The sequence below is a fragment of the Sorex fumeus genome, unplaced genomic scaffold, assembly GCF_029834395.1.
Source record: "Sorex fumeus unplaced genomic scaffold, SorFum_2.1 ptg000030l, whole genome shotgun sequence".
In the NCBI taxonomy this organism is placed as follows: domain Eukaryota; kingdom Metazoa; phylum Chordata; class Mammalia; order Eulipotyphla; family Soricidae; genus Sorex; species Sorex fumeus.
In genome coordinates, this window is record NW_026606087.1 from 21,871,212 (window position 1) to 21,888,609 (window position 17,398).

Below are 17,398 nucleotides of genomic sequence, written 5' to 3' on the forward strand. Positions count from 1 at the left end.
TATGGTAGTTCCATTAAAAAATATAATTCTATTACATTTTGGTCATGGACTGGAGTGATATCATAGCGGGTAAGGTGTTTGCCTTGCACGCAGCCGGCCAGGGTTAAATTCCTTCGTCTCTTTCGAAGAGCCCGACAAGCTACTAAGAGTATCCCGCCTGCCCGGCAGAGCCTGGCAAGCTCACCGTGGCGTATTCGATATGCTCAAAACAGTAACAACAAGTCTCACAATGGAGACATTACTGGTGCCCCCTCTAGCAAATCGATGAACAACAGGAGAACAGTGGTGCAGACAGTGCTACCTTTTGGTCAGTATTACTATAAGATATATTTCTCTGTTCATTTATGTTTTACATGTCCTTTTACCTAAGGTGAATTTCTTCTTAATAGAATTTCACTTTTTTTTTTAAGAGAGAGACTTGGAGTGAGAGAGTAGGGAGAAGGGAAAGAAAGGAGAGAGAGAGAGAGAGAGAGAGGTAGAGGGGGAATGAGAGATCAGTTAATACTAGTTCATTGGGTCTCAGTTAATCTCAGTATTTATTTATTTATTTATTTATTTTTTGCTTTTTGGGTCACACCTGGAGATGCACAGGGGTTACTCCTGGCTCTACACTCAGGAATTACCCTGGTGGTGCTCAGGTGACCATATGGGATGCTGGGAATCAAACCCAGGTCGGCCACGTGCAAGGCAAACGCCTTACCCGCTGTGCTATTGCTCCAGCCCCTCGCTGGTATTTTTGAAATAAAATAAAATTTCTGAAAGAACACACACACACCCACACACAAAGAACAAATGAGCTTAAGTAAACAAACAGACAATAAACACTCCTTAGCAAAGGTGTCATATTAGAGGGCACGACTTCAGAGTCACATTGTACGCAACGGATTGGAGTAAATACATTCATTTTGGGCATCCGCCTTCTCTGGGGCTGTGCTGAAAAGACGCTCCTCTCTGCCCATCCCCAGCCAGTACTTCTCAAGTGTGTCAGGCTTCTGCTCACCACACCTTTCCCTCCTGTTCTTGCTCTCCCTGCCCCATCTGTGCCCCATCCATCTCTTCCTCCGCTGGATGGTGTCCACTGAGGCAGGTGGACACAGTGAACGAGGGAAAGGGCAGGATGAGGGGAAAGTACAATGCCTGGGTGTGGGTTCCCTGCAGGGTGAGGGTGAGCGACAGCGCCTGCTATGTGCAGCTGTGCTCCAAGCTGTCCATGCCGAGGGACAAGCTCCCCCAGGCTCTTCTCATTAAACATTAATCCCCATAGGAGTCTGGATGGAGCCTGGAACCTGTCTTTATGCTGCTTTAATTTCCCTGGACTTATTTTGCAATCCTGGCCACGAAAATAGTTGGGAAGGGAGGTGGCCCACCCCCACAGGGAGAGGCTGACTTAGAATTTCCTCACTACATTTCTTCCACTTGGAAAGATGCTTCAAACGATCCCCTAGGAAGGATAGAGTGGAACACACGCTATGGTGGACATTTGCTCCTGCCCAGTAAGGATCAGACACAAGTGACATCATTTCTAAAGTTCCAGGAATGTGGAAACAGCTGAGCCCCTTAGGACCTCCTGGGAAGCTATTTAATAGGTCTGTATTTAGCTAGAAAAGAATAATAGGGAAAACTAGTTTGCTTAGGACCTGAGGTTCTTGGAGGAACTTTAAGAAATTCTAATAAGGGGGTTAAGTAAGTCTACAGGATTCCCTCTAGGATTTGCTGCTTCACTGCTAGTGTGTCTGGACCCAAACGGGAAATTCACTAAGTCCTGAAACAACTTTGCGCCAACCTGAAGCAGTCATCCTCTGACAGAAGAGCAAGGAGCAAAGGGAGCACCCTGCCAGTGACACACATGATCTCACTGGAGCCTCACCACAGCCCTGCAGCGTGAGTTTCTCGCCCATGCTTTCACCGAGGAACAGCCTGGGGAGATTATGTGACTTGCTCATGAAATGAAAGAGGGCTAAGAATGAACACAGTGTTTGCATCTGAGAATTGTGGGCTATGGGTTTTTGTAAAACCTCAGATGTAATCTGACATTGTTATCTCACTCTAGTATATTAGATTATGGCCCAGCTAAATGCAGGGGATGTTTGTTTTGTTTTTGGACAAACTTGGTGTTGCGCAGGATTTACTCCCGACTCTGCATTTAGGGCTCATTCCTGTTGATGGTTGGTGGGCCATGGAGGATACTGGGGGTTGAACTGTGATGAGCTGTTTGTAAGGCAAGTGCCCTACTCATAGTACTATCACTCCGCCCCCTAAACTGTAACCAGCATTGGTATCTCCATCCTTATCCTGATCCAAAACTTATATTTTTAGTCTTCCTTTTGTTTATCTGTTCATACTCCACGTGTTCATCTATCCACACAATTAATCCAGTTCATGATTTGGGGAAAGGGTTTGGGCCACAGCCAGCAATGCTTGGGGGTTACTCCTGGCTCTGCACTCAAGAACTACTCCTGGTAGTGCCTAGGGGTCCATATTGGATGCTGGGGATTGTAACTGGGTCGGCTACATGGAAGGCAAGTGTCCTACCCACTGTTTTATCTCTCTAACCCATCAATCCAGTTCTACCCAGTTATCTAGTGACCCGGGCACCTGCCAGTCATGCATTGAACTGTGTGATTTGGGCAAGTAGCTTCATTCTTCTGTGCTTTAGTTTTTCCACAGGCAAAACAGGGCAAAGATACCCATAGCCCAGAGTCACACGGGGCTTAAATAAGTGATGTGAGAAGTGCCTCACATCACACATGGTTTTTTTTAGGGGGTTTTCCTGGGGGTGCTCTCTGCCAATTCAAATCCAACCTTCGACACCCACCTAAAATCCCACTTCCTCCAATCGGCCATGCTGCTCACACCCACTCAACACAATGCTCGATTCCGAAGGGGTGCCAGTCAGGAGCCACTTGCCAGGGTCACCTAATGAGGTTGTCCTTCATACAATTGAATTCGTGTAAATCTTGGCCAAATTGTGGTACCAGCCCACAGGGGCAAAAGTGGCCCCAAGCCAGTGAGGGCTGGGTTCAGACCTGGGTTTTCCAGACTGTCTCTGGGCAAATCGCTCAAACGCTCTGAATCCCAGTTTCCTGGGAATAGCTCCTTTTGCGATGGAAGAGGCAAGCATATTTGTTGTCTGATTATAAATCATGAAGCGCATACAAGGAGTTCTAGAAAATGCAAAACTTTCCTTCGAAAAAGCAGTTATTATTTTAAAATTACAAGTTATCCAACCAGCAGCTTGACGTGGGAAGACAACTGGAGATTCTGCTTTGAGACATCACCCGGCGCCTCTGAACGGAGCGGAGCGCCGGGGCCCTTTCGGGAGGGCTCACATTTGCATACTGACAAGCTCCAATTCTGATGGAAAGAAAACGTTCTGGGGCTGTCGGGGAAATGCTACTAAATTACTAAGCTGCCAACTTCTGATTTATCAACCTTTAACTCTGGCAGTATTGAGCGCAATGCCTGTCTGGGCCCAATTTCCCGGTCTTTGACGAAATGTTAGAAATTGACCAACTCCTGGTGGAATCTTCATCCAGGACTTCCCAGTCACTGACCCCTCTGCACCTTCCCTGTCTCCACCATTTATTACGTTCAGCTTGGTTTGGTGGCCATCACTTGCCGGGGGGAGGGGGCAGCAAATGTCCAGTACTGGACAACACCCTAACCAGAGTCCCCCCTCCCCCCACGCCCCGCCACATACCGACACTGAAACAGCTCAGCCCCATCACCTCCTTTGAATGTTTAATTGGATGTCAGGGCTTTATCCCGCGGCTGACGCTCAAGCTTCTTCGTGAGACCTCACTCCAGGCTCCACAAATGAGACTCGTAATAGGGAGAACACTCAGTGCTGAATCTAATTGTCTCTCCCATCCATGAACAGAAGACAATTTCTCGGGTATTGAAAGCATCACTCCGTCTTTCCGTCATTAATAAGAATTAAATTCTGCTCCCTCAAATTTAAATGTGATTATATGTTGCCTTGTAAATAAAACCGAATTACCACTTTCAAAATTTAGCACTAATGCGACTGCTATGTGTATAGAGGTTTAATTTTTTTTTTTTAATAACCCTGTGGCTACTTTCAGCTGATCTCTTTCCAGTATTGGGTTGTGCTTGCTGTGACATCATTTCGTGACAGTGCTCTCTGGCTCCCTATTAGCTCAGTCATGACCATTATTACTTCTGAGAAGAATGTTGCTTTTCTCTTTAGCAGAGTAAAGGAGAAGAAATGGGAAGCTCAGAAGGATGTTTGTTTGAATTCTAGAAGGTCCCCCAAGTGGAGTTAGAGTGTAAACCAGGCCAAGTGGAGAGAGAGCTTGAAAAGCAAGTTATGACACGGGGTCCCAAAGTCCCTGTGCATCCCCATGCACCAGGGTGCATGGGACCCTTTAATTTGTGTTTTGGGGTTCGTCTAGTGATGCTCTGGGCCTAATCCTGGTCCTGCACTCAGGAATTACTCCTGTTGGTGCTCAGAGGATTATATGAGATGCTGGGAATTGTACTTAAACTAGGTTGGCTGCATGCAAGGTGAGTGCCTTAGCCGACGCACTGTCGTTCAGGCCCTGTGGGGACACTTGAGGTTCTGCCCCATCTCTGCCCCTGCAGGCCCCCTTTGTCACTGTCAGACTCCTCGGGGCTCCTCTCCAACCCTTCTTTGGTCAGGATCATGGTTCCTGCTCCAGCCCCACCGCAGAAACATCAGCTCTTGGGGCTGGAGCGATAGCACAGCGGGTAGGGCCATTTGCCTTGCACGCGGCTGACCTGGGTTCGATTCCCAGCATCCCATATGGTCCCCTGAGATACCGCCAGGTGCAATTCCTGAGTGCAGAGCCAGGAGTAACCCTTGTGCATCACCAGGTGTGACCCAAATAGCCAAAAAAAAAAAGAAAAAAAAAAGGAAACATCAGCTCTCCCAGGGCTACTGCAGAACTGCTTCGGGGGTGGACTGTGGCTCTCTGCTCCACATCCCAGCACAAGAAACATCAGGAGGGAAGGAGAGACACATCCTGATGGGATTGGTCTCCACAGAGGCTGTGGTCCACTCCTGAGGGGGCTCAGGAAGGCCGCTGTTCTGAGAGAAGCCCCCCAAGAGCATGTGGTTTCTGTGTGGTCCTCTGGGATAAAGTGCCAGCACTTAATGAATCCTCTAGACTCAATAACTCTGTGTGTGTGTGTGTGTGTGTGTGTGTGAGAGAGAGAGAGAGAGAGAGAGAGAGAGAGAGAGAGAGAGAGAGAGAGAGAGAGAGAGAGAGAAAGAGAAAGAGAGAGAGTGTGTGTGTGTGTGTGTGTCTGTGGTGATGAAGTGTCAGAAACCATAAGGGAAGAAAGAGAGATGAAGAGGAAAGAAAAGAGGAAAGGAGGGGGGAAGAGGCAGAGGATAGAGAAAGAGAAAAAGATATACAGAGAGAGAGAGAGACAGAGAAACAGAGAGAGGCAGAGTTAGACAGAGGCAGAAAGGCACACTAACAGAAAGAAAAAGAGAGGAAGAGTCAGAGACAGAGAGATTCAAGTTTACATAAACTCAAACCTAGGTCTTGGTGGCAAACCTTCACTATGTAACTAAAATTTGTTAGTATCCTTTGGGCTACTTCAGATTTAATCATGCATTCTAAAAATGTGCATTACTTACTGAGTGCATACTGAATGCTTGCCACCATGAAAGGCAATTTATACAAATGTATTAATGCTCATTTTGGAGAGAAATGTGCATTTGGGGAAAGAAAAAAAATAACAACCCAAACCCTGCAGGGCAGTTGTCATTGGTTGTACTCTGTGGATAAGCTTAGTATTGGTAAGGAAGTCTAGTGTGGTCCCATTCCAAATCCCCTTGGTTCTTCCTGACTGTGTGTACTAACTACAAGCCCAGAGCACTGAATCTTGAAACATCTCTGCCTCTTACTACATGAAACTCAACTGCACTGAAATGATAAGAATCATCAACCACCCGCATGAGCACTCGGCAGGCAGAATTTCTGCCATGTTCTGCTTCTAGGAACCAGCAGCCCAGAGGAATAAGGCATAATGAGAGGGCCCCACAAGTAAGTCATCTCTGGGAGATCCATGGGAGCTCACTGAGTGGTGGAAACGAGAGAGAAATTAATGAGACCGAGGGCAGAGGTTACAGGGCTGAGGGCTGAGGTCAGGAGACCTGACACAGAGCCAGCAAGGAGTCGGTGATGAGTCCAAGGGGTCAAAGAAGCGAAATTCCTTCCCCCAGGCAGCTCTGGGTCAGAGGACTGAAAAACCAAGGACAGCATCTGGGGAAAGGTAGGGGGTAGGCGCTCTGCTCAGCTAAGTGTCTCCCCCTTTATGCAGAAGCTGAATCCAACCCATCTGGGCTGCTCCCTGGGAAAGACGGGAGGAGGTGACGCGATGCCAGCCCAGCAGGGAGGGGGCTGGCTGGCTGTGCCACACAAGGGAACAGGAGCTCGAAAGTGGCAGAGAACGCAGGAGCCCAGGAGCTTGCATCTAGCCCTGTATGAGACGGAGAGAGAGAGAGACAGATAGACAGACAGACAGACAGAGACAGACAGACAGAATATTTGAGTGTGCATGTTTGAAAATATATGCGTGTGTGAGCTCGTGCATGTGTGTATGTGTGTATGCACAGGTATGTGTGTGCACGGTGTACGTGTTCATATGTGTATGTTTTGTGTATCTGTGCATGTGCGCACTTTGTGCTGTGTGTACACACGTGCACAGAATCATGAGTACATGCATGTGTGCGCATTCATGTGTGCATTCTTGTGTGCAATATGAGCATGTGTCTAGTGCACATGAGATCGTGTGTGTTGTGTCTGTATGCCTGTGTGCGTGTGCATGTTGGTATGTACATATGTCTGTGTGCATGTCCAGGCGTGTGCACTCGTGTGGTTCTGAGAGGCGGAGCGGGCAGGTGGGGAGCTGGAATGGTCCTGGGCAGTCTCTAAGCTGGCGCCTCTCCCTCCTCCGGGTGAGTTACCCACCGGGAAACCACGAACGCTGAAGGCACCCCAGGGCCTGCGCTTAGACCTCAAGCGGCTCTGATTGATCAGTTGCTGCAGGCTCAGGCCATGGCCCAAATAGGATCTGGTTCAGCACACTCTGGAGCTGGGGCAGCTTTGGAGCCACTGGGGCTTGGCTCTGGACTCTGCCTGAGCAGCAGGGGGCTGCACTTCCCACTCTAGTGTGAATGGCGTCGCCTCCTGCACAGGGTCCCTGAGCTTTAAGAAGAAGACGGTGAAGCATCTGTCATCCTGGTGCATGGTAAGTGCCAGAAAGTGGGCGACTTTGGTTAAAGGTCCATCCTGAGGCGCCTCAGGAAGAAAGGAGAGTACTGATTTGGAAATCTATGCATGGAATGGGCGTGTATGGTGACAGCTGAGGACCAGAAGCAGAGCCTGGGTCTAAAGCAAATGTGATTGAATTGAGGTACTTTGGTAAGTGACTGCCCTCTCCAACTCTTTCCATCTTGGACCAAGGGCAGTAGCCGTCATTGGAACCCTTGTCCCCTCTCTGCCTCCACACTGGCCCAAAGCCCCCATTCCAAAGGCGGCAACCTGGCAGGCCCAGGTGTGTGGCAGCCTGGGTCCTCCCCAAAGCCCAAAAAGCCCCCAGGTGGCCTGTCTGGAGTGTGGGTTGCTGCATGGATGGAGGAATGTCTGAGACGGGGTTGGAAGCCAAGCTGCTGGGAATCCGGGACTGAGTAAAAGCGTGAATAAAACCCTGCCACCCACTGCCAGCGCTGGTGGTCCAAGGGTCACTCAGGCCCTGGGCAGGTGTCAGCGTCAACCCGCCATGCCAGGCAAGAGCACAAGAGCTATACTGTGAACTACCAGGGCGGCGTGCCTGAGCCTAAGGCCAGCCTCCTGCTGGATCCTCTCAATAGCCCTGTTTGGTCTGACTTAGAGAAACTGAGGGTTGGGGGCTTTGGGGTCGGGGTGAAGCCCCGCAACTAGTGGGAGCAGGTCCTCCCCCACAGAAGGTGACCTCTGTTCGTGGCCCTGAACTGAACCGACCCCCAACACCGAGACTGCTCCTTTGCTCATCTTCCTCATGGCACAACTCTGGCAAAGCTCTGCCACCCACAGGAGAATGGGTGATCAGCACCTAAATGTCACCCTGCTTCATGGGGCTATTGTATCAGGGTGTGCGCGTATATTGGTGTGTTTGTGTGTTGGTGTGTGAATACATGTGTGAGTATGTATGCATGTGTGTATGATGTGAATCTATGTATGCCTGATGTGTGAGAGTACACGTGTGTACTATATGACTGTGTGTGAGCACGTATGTATGAATGTTCATATGTGTATGATGTGAGCGGGTGGGTGTGCCTATGTGTATTATGTGATTATGTGAGCATGCATGTGTATGGGTGAGTATTCATGTGTGTATGACATAAGCGCGTGTGTATGTGTGAGCATGCATGTGTGTATATGTGACTGTGTATTTGAGTGTGTGTAAGCATACGTATGTGCATACATGAGTGGAATGTGTTCACTGTAGGAAATATTTGTGTGTGCTGTATAATAATTAACAAACAAAACGTTCTTACAGTTAGAAGGAAAGGACAGTCATTCTGAAGCCACCATTTGAATTCCTGGCTTTGGAACCATTCTGACACTCTTTTCTGTTCTTTATAGGTTAGAGATTTAAAAATCACAATCCACATTTCGGGAAAGGGCATATCTCCTCCTGCTTCTAGCCAACATCTGAGTTAATAGCAGGGCTCTCGCTAATGGCTGGCCCAGTCAGAATCAAACCAACAGCTCACATTTACTAAGCCCCTATCATGGGCAAAAGAGCAGGAGAAAGGTGTCCAGTGATCTTAAATAACTCTGCAAGCAACGGTCTCAGAAGGGAGGTACAATTATTACCTCCATTTAGAGCTGACAGGAAAAGTAACTTGTCCCAGATTATGCCCAGCACGTCAGGGAGAGGTTTGCACCTGGATCTCAAGGGTGTAGGGGATTATTCTCATGAAACAGCATCCTAGGAGGTATGTGTGTGTGTATGTGTGTGTGTGTGTGTGTGTGTGTGCGTGTGTGCGTGTGCGTGTGTGCATGTGTGCGCGCACGTGTGTGTGTGTGTGTGTGTGTGTTTGTGTGTGTTTGGTACCAGGCTGGGAGGGTAGTGTCAAACTCAGAGATGAGGCAGAAGAACCTTCGAGACCCTATTCCAAGTTGCTTCTGGTGGTTTTGCTGCTTCTTTTCCAGGCCCAACTAAATCATACTGAGTGAATTCAGTAAAAGGCATCTGTCAGAGGCCGTCGCGTTTCATCACGAATTAACAAAGCATAGGCTGTTATATAACCATCATAAATTAGCTTTGTGGCCACATTATGAACAATACAACCCTGCATGGCTTTAAGAGGATCATTTATGAGGCTGCTGTAAAGAGAGCTACGTAACGAGAGTCGGTCCTACGGCCCTGCACATGTGCTCACTATCCTGGCTTTACATGAGCTCTGCAAATAATTCAGAAGGTCCTCTTTCGACCACTCATTCCCTGGGGACAGCGCATGCCCAGCGCTCCTGAGCCTCCAGGGTTGTGTCTGAACAACAGAGGGCCCCCAACATATTGGGCCTCCCACCTCCTTTCAGAATAAAGACTATTAAGGGTTCCCTGGAAATCTACCTTTCATGTGGACCAGCAGAAAGGGACTCCTGAATCTAGACTGGCCACACCCAATTGTTCCAGCGCCCTTGGGAACAGGTAGTAATACCTCTGGTGGGAAATGCTGATCTAAACACTTTTGCCTTGGGTTGGAGCAACGGTACAGTGGATAGAGCGCTTGCCTGGCATGCAAATGATGCAGGTTCGATTCTGGGCATCCCATATAATTCCTGGAGCCTGCCGGGAGTGATCCCGGAGCACAGAGCCAGGGGCAAGCCCTGAGAACCACCAGATATGACCTGTTCCCCACCCTTACTCCGCAATAAATAAAACATCTTTCCTGATCACAGCTAGAACTAAATGAACTTCGTTGAGTTGCTGCTGGCTTCTGTGGCAGGGTGTAGCATGGAGCATGATTTAGTGAGAAATGTGGCCATGGGTGCAGTTACTTCTCAGCAGGAAGCAGCAGGAAGTTCAGGCTTGCCCATCCAAAGCACTTTCCTCCCTGAAGCCTTCTTCCCGCAGCTGTTCAGTGTCCCCTCTCTACTAGAAGCACGGGTCTTCAAAGAAAGGACTTTCCCCATTACCCCTCCCATGAGAGAGTGCCAACTCTACTGTGGGTGCCCCATAAACACTCAGAGAGTAGAGCATCACAGGAACTGGTGAGGCTGTTGAAGTGAGAGCTCAGTCCTGAACCAGGTAATCACAGCCAGGCTTAATCCTAGAGAAAGGAGACCAGATGGTTGTCTTGGACTTAGGGTGGTCTTGGATTAGACCTGTGGGCAATGCCATACTGAATAGTTCGTTCAAGCCTTCACTTCTTAATTTTTAAAATGTTAAATACTTAAAGAAATTTAGTTATCAAATAATTTAAATAATTTAGATTTATTTGGGGGTGGGAGTGTTGGGGCTACACCGGTGGTGCTTCCTCCTGGCTCTGCACTCAGGGTCACTCCCACCTAGACTCAGGAGGCTATATGTGGTACTGGGAATTGGACTGGGGTTGGCCATGTACAAAGCAAGCACCTTATTCTATCTCATCTATCGCTCTCACCCTGCCTTTATTTCTGTATTGATTGGGCAGCAGCTGAAGGCTGAGTGATGCTGAGTGAGCCCTGGGAATAATGCCTGACTTAGATGTGTTTTCTTTCCTTGTAGAACTTATGGTCGAGTAGAAGATCTGGCCAGGTCACAGAGAAGCCCGATTTCCACATGGAGTCTGGCCTTCCTTCTGAGGAAGGATGAAATCTCAGGGCTGACAGCTGGGCTGCGAGTCCTTCCACACCCAGTTCCCACCCCTCTTCCCCTCAGCATGCCGTTCCTGCAGTCCTGCCCCCAGGAAAGACCATAGAAGTGGTGAGGTGCATGTCCGTGAAACTCATCCCTCACCCTCCCGGACACGAAGGTGGACGCCATGAAGGAGGGCGGTGCAGAGAGAGTTCTGGAATCCTCTCCCCACCTAAGAACAGAGCGGCCAGGGGAAGAGAAGAAACATCAGAGCGTTGACAGCAAACCCACAGCTACGTGGCTGAGAACCACATCCAGCCACGGATGCAGACGAAATGGGTACAAGTGGCACAGAAAACTCTTCTCTCTCTCCACCCCTTCTCCCCACACTTACCGATGGAACAGTCATGGCCGGTCCAGCTGGGGTCGCAGCTGCACAGCCCCGTGTCTGGGAGGAAGGTTCCGTGGCCTGAGCACTGGTCCAGGCACGTGGCTCTGGGGGTCTCGCAGTTGGCGCCTCCCCAGCCCACGGAGCAGTGGCACTCGCCTCGCACGCAGACACCGCGGCCTGAGCATGTGGGGTCCATGCAGTCCACTGTGACAGGAAGGAGAGAGCACAGGGGTCAGGAGACAGGGGCTTCATTAAGTGGAGGGCTGCCTGGATCCCAGGAGTCTGGAGGACAGAGATTTCCAGGGAGCCGTAGCCAGGTATAGGGAAGAGCCAGAACTCTGAAGGGCAGAGCCAGCCCCACACTCTGCCTGGGCCAGTCTGCCTGAGCCCCAAGTCCTTCACCTGTAAGAGTTGCATGCGGGTTCCAAGTTGTTGGGAAATAACTTGTCCAGAGGAACCTGTGTCCCGTGACAAATCTTTCAATGAGAAAAAAACCTACTGGTATCAGCACTGCATGCAGTGCCCAATGGTTAGTAACCCCTAAACCAGCACTCTGCTCTATTCACTTCTTTATGGCTACTTTCTAGAACAGCATCCCTCTCTATGAAAGAGGTCGATACATTGTGGTGAGCAAATTATTGTTTTTGCTTCATAATGCAGCTCATTTGTGTGATGAAAAAACCAAGCCAAGAAAAAAAAAGATTCCTTACTTTTTTTTTTGTAGGAGTACTGCTATTTATTCAGCCACTGATTAGCTGATTGAATTGTGCATGAACTCCACCTTACTTTTTTTTCATTTTTTATAATTTTATTTATTGAATCACCGTGAGAGCAGTTACAAAGATTTTGGGTCTAAGTCTCAGTCATACAATGAAACACCCGTACCTTCACCAGTGCCCATTCTCCACCACCAAAAACCCCAGTATACCCCCATCCCACACCCTCCCCCTACCTGTGGGGCAGATGATTTCCACATTACTCTCTCTCTACTTTGATCACATTCAATATTTTGACACCAGACCCACCATTATTATTTGTGATTTTACCCCAATACTCAGATCTGCTGAAAAGGCAACAGTAGACAACTTGTTTTCTGTTGCTGGTTATGAATAACATATGATGTCGCGTGGCTGCAGTAGTGGCTGTGGGATTTTGAAATTCTGAAATTTTAACACTTAAATCTGGAGGGATTTCTGCCAAAAGCCACTGGGTTTCGAGATTTGCTCCTGAGTCGCTGGGATCATGGCCATTGAGCAGCTTGATGAGGAGCCAGAGAGGCTGTTAGTGGGCGATGACTTGGGGTCTCGTTGGGGTGGGGAGGACAGGCCCGGCTCCACCCCATCCCGTGAGGTCCAACAAGTTTCGTCACTGCGGGCCCAAACCTGACTGTCCAGTGGCCTCTGGAGGGTGACAGCCACAGAGCTGCCAGAAGGAAACAGGCGGAGGGACAGCACCCTTTCCCCCCTGGGGTGGCCCGGCAACAGTAACCTACTGCGGGGTCTGGACACATTTCTGCCAAAAGCCGCTGGGTTTTGAGATTTGTTTCTGAGTCTCTGGGATCATGGCCGCTAAGCAGCTTGATCAGGAGCCAGAGAGGCCGTTCGTGGGCAATGACTTGGGGTCTCGTTGGGGTGGGGAGGACAAGCCCGGCTCCACACCCATCCCATGAGGCCCTGTGTGTCTCATCACTGGGGGCCCAAATGTGACTATCCAGTGGTCTCTTAAGTATGGCGGCCACTGGGCTGCCAGGGGGAACAGGCAAAGGCACGAAACCTATTCCCACTGGGTTGGCCCAGCACCGGTAGCCTACTGCAGGGATCGGACGCATTTCTACCTAAAGCCGCTGGGTTCCGAGATTCGTTTTTCAGTCTCTGGGATCATGGCCATTAAGCAGTTCAATCAGGAACCAAAGAGGCCTTGCCTCCAATTATATAGCTGAGCCGGAGGTGGTTTGTAGGTGTGTTTCCCACATACCTAACTTGTGGCCGTTTACTTTCTTGGTAAACTTTGCCCCAAGTTTTTGGGGTCTGACCAAAGGCACAGCAGCAATTTTGGGGTATCTGGAAGTCTGAAGGCGCCATGAGGCTGCTGATACACTCGCCTCACAGGTACAGATTGACCTGCTGGCGGCACCATACCCCCATATTCCTTACTTTAAATAAGAATTTATTTTGCATTTGGACTGGAGTGATAGCATAGCAGTAGGGCGTTTGCCTTGCATGTGGCCAACATGGCCGACCCGAGGTCTATTCCTCTGCCCCTCTCGAAGAGCCCGGCAACTTACCGAGAGTATCTCGCTTGCACAGCAAAGCCTGGCAAGCTACCCATGATGTATTCGATATGCCAAACACAGTAACAACAAGTCTCACGATGAAGACGTTACTGGGCCCACTTGAAAAAATCGACGAACAATGGGAGGACAGTGACAGTATTTTGCATTTAAATTCCACTAGATTTTATCATCTTTTGCACACTCTTGACTGATTAAAGCAAAACCTTGAGTGATTAAAACAAAACCCAAACCTTAGAACCTAGCTTTCTAGAAAGCAGAATATTCCAGTGACTGTGTGCTGTTCTCTATGGAGTCTCTGCTCCACTTCTCCTTGGCAGGGAGGTGAAGCATGAGACCACAGGCCAAGGTCACAGCCAGGCAGCTCCAATCCAGAAATCTGGAAGTTGCCTGCTCTGTGCTTGCTGTCAGGAAGCACTTTACAAACGTGATCATATCGTTTTCTCCACAGCCCAATAAGGTTCCGATGAGGCAACTGAGATTCAAGGTTAAAGAACTTATCCCAGATCTCATGGCTAAATCCTGCCAGGGAAGCGTCTGGGACAGGCCCGTTGGAATCCAGTGGGGTTTCTGCTGCTAAGATGATTTTCCTGAATCAGACTCTAGTTATGGGGTTACCGAGAAGTAAGACTTCTAGTTTCCTAGAGATCTGGGCAGGCGGAGTCAGAGAGGTGTTGAGGGTGGCCTAATCCCCCACTCCAGCTGGCCCGTGTTCTCTTCTCCAGCCTGGTCTCACTCTAGGAGAGAGGCTTCTCATTTCACAACAGGCTGTGGGGTCCCGCAGGGGCCTGTAGCATGCATCTGGCGGGGAAAAGGGCTGTGGAGCAGGCGTGAGTGGGGGCTTCTACCATAGAGAAGCTGGTGAGGAGGCCCCCTCAAGGCCGAGGAAAGCATTCCACTCATGTCCCTAGGTAGAAGGTTGCTGCAGAAGCACTAAGCTTCCCGCCCACCAGCCAGGGACGGGAAAGTGCTGAGCTCGGAGCTCTCAGATGCACTGAGCAAGCTGGAGGTCTTGTGGAGAAGCCATGTTCCCGCCTGACCAGCACCCCAAGACCCGCAGACTGAGATGCTAGTCATAGGGGGTTGGGCTTTATATGCAGCAGCATTCTGTGAGCAAAATCTGTTGAATATTTGGTTGGGGGGGCCACACCTGGGAGTGCCCAGGGATCACTCCTGGTTGGGCTCGGGGAATCATATGTCATTCTGGGAACAGAACCCGGGACACCCACATGCAAGGAAAGCATCCTACACCATGGTACTATCTGTCTGGCCTTCAGAATGAACGGGACGCTATTTCCTCTGCCCCTTGTGATAGGTAAGTGGCTGTGCGGATGGGCCCTGTGTCGGGTGGAGGTGGGTGCTGGGGGGCACAGGCCCTGGGATGAAGGCATGCTCAGCCCCTGATGCCCTCTGGGTCCGGTGTGCCTCAAGGCCACTGCAGGCTGCCTATCCCCAAACTCACCTTCCTCGCAGCTCTCGCCCTTGTAGCCCGGGTTGCAGATGCAGGTCCCCACGATGCAGGTGCCGTGGTGGCTGCAGGCCACGTCGATGCACTGGCTGGTGGGCACGTCACACTCGGCACCCTTCCAGCCACTGTGGCACAGACACCGGCCCTTTACGTACTGGCCGTTTCCACTGCAGAGCACGGGGCAGGAGGCTGCGAATATAAGACAGACAGTCTGGTGCAAAGCCACACACACCCACCAACAGCCCAAAAGCTACTCCCACGGGCCCCAAGTCTGCCCACACCCCCAAACCACACATCACACCACACACCCAAACCCCGCCCACACACCCAAGCCACGCCCACACCTAAGTCACGCCCACACCCAAACCCCGCCCACACACCAAAACCCACCCACAGAGCCGCACCAACCCACAGCCCACACGAAGCAAGGGCCGTGGCCCAACCATGCCCACAGATCCTCAAAAGCCACGCCTGTGGCCCCCACCATCTCCCACTCCCAACCAGGCTTTGTGGTTTGACCCTGAAACCTCAGCACGTGGCCACACTGGCGTTCATCTGTTTTGCTTCTGCTGGGTCTCATTCCAGTTTAAGTTCTCTGAAGCAACTGGGGAAGTGTTTGCAGGGAGCAAGCTCTTTCCTCCTGTCTGCGCTCAGGTGGTAGGGCCCACTGCGTACTGTCCCTGGGAGCCTCTCCTCTCTTGGTCTCCCCCCCCCCCCAGCCCCCCAATGGGAGGATCACTGTGCTGGCAGCTTGCAGGGACTGGGGCAGGGGCTCCCTGTGTGCAACCCACCTGTGGTGCGTGTCACCACTGCCATGGGTGGTGACCATCTAGCTGGTTCTTGTCCTATCTGAGATGGGTCCTGCTCAGTGCAAGTGCCTGGCACAGGACCAAGCTCTAAAAGGCCCTGGGCCCATGCCCACTGAGCAATGAGGAGGTGGAGAATCCATAAGAAGGAGCCTTCGCAAGGGTGCTGGACAGATAGTTCATGGGAACCCTCGGTCTGCCCTCCCCACAGAAACCCAACGCCCTGGACACGGGACACAGGTCCCTCCGTACAAGGTCCCTTGCTGATGGCCGTCTCAGAACTCTGGGCCCTTATCTCCATGTTCCTTATAAACTCCTCTAGGAATAAATGGAGCTTGGACACACAGGGTGGAGCACGGGCAGCCTTGACCTATCTGAATGGAGCCTGGACACATGGGGGCGGAACATGGGCATCTTCGACCTATCGGAATGGAGCCTGGACACACGGGGCAGAGCATGGGCAGCCTTGACCTATCCGAATGAAGCCTGGACACAATGGGAAGAACATGGACAGCCTTGACCTATCGAGAAGTGGCTGCCCCAGTACCCACGAGTCAGGCAACAGCAGGTCCCACATGGAGAGCATGCCGTCTCAGTCCTTGGCCTGTGATTCCACCAGGATCCGGCCTGTGCTTCCGGACAGCAGAGACAGAGTGGAGCCTCTTGCTTCCAAATGTAGAGCAGCGCCCCAGCGTCCCGGCCCATGAACAAGCACTGTGATGTCCCTGAGCGGTCCCTCTCCCGCCTTCCTGCCCCATGCACCTGTAGGTGGCATGGACAACAAGGGCAGCCCAGGGGGGCTCTGCCTGCCTCTGCTCCCTCTCACAACTCCCAAAAACTGGTGCCAGGTAGCTCTGGCATCTGGGCATCTGCACTGGCCGCCAGAAGTGGGCCCGGGCTATCAAGGCAGCAGCGTGGAGGCCTCACCTCTGCCACAGTCAGGGCCCAGGAAGCCGAGGAAGCAGTGACAGGTCCCGGAGATGCAGTCGCCATTGCCGTAGCAGTTGCTGGGGCAGTTGTCCACTGACTCTGTGAGGGAAAGGGGGCACAGGTAAGTGCAGAACGTCTGTGTTCCGTTAGAGCCCAGATCAGGACCCAGGCATGCCAGCATTTCTGGTCTGTCACAAACAGAAGCCAATAGAGTTAAACACATTCCTTTACTCTTACTGAGGTTCTTAGAACTGAGAGGCATGGTGTGGAAAATGCTGGAAGAACCAATGTGTTATAAAAGCGATTCCTATCTACAGTGCATTAGAAAGTCATCCGCAGAGACACCGGGGGACCTGCTTGTCAGCAGCATTTAGCTTTGGACAATGGGTTCCTGGGTCATTCTGGCGGCCTTCTTTACACTTCTGTTTGACATTTTCCTCACAATGAGCTGATGATCTACAGATTTGCTTTTTGTCCCCATAAAACCCTTGGGCATTTGCAAATATGTCTTTCCCCATCTCTGCTCTTTCATCTCTTAGTCTGAGTTCCCAAAGTCTCTCGCTGTGCTGAGAATCAGCCTCCCAGCCTCCATGCTCACTCCTCACCCCGAGGTCTTCTCCTCTAGCAGTGAGAATAGAAATCTATGTGGAAAATGGCATCTGTCATCATGCTACTATTAAAACCTTTCAGTG

At 50.7% G+C, this 17,398-nt stretch overlaps 1 protein-coding gene across 2 annotated transcripts in view; it reads right to left on the reverse strand.

The window, feature by feature from the left end:
* Nucleotides 1-17,398, reverse strand: part of TENM4 (teneurin transmembrane protein 4) — a 371,175-nt gene that overhangs the window by 129,990 nt on the left and 223,787 nt on the right. For both annotated transcript variants that reach the window (XM_056115823.1, XM_056115822.1), the window contains exons 9-11: nt 16,704-16,805; nt 14,965-15,159; nt 11,216-11,416 (exon numbers count right to left, since the gene is read on the reverse strand). In XM_056115823.1, the coding sequence (XP_055971798.1) occupies nt 11,216-11,416; nt 14,965-15,159; nt 16,704-16,805 (498 nt within the window). The remainder of the gene's footprint in view (nt 1-11,215; nt 11,417-14,964; nt 15,160-16,703; nt 16,806-17,398) is intronic.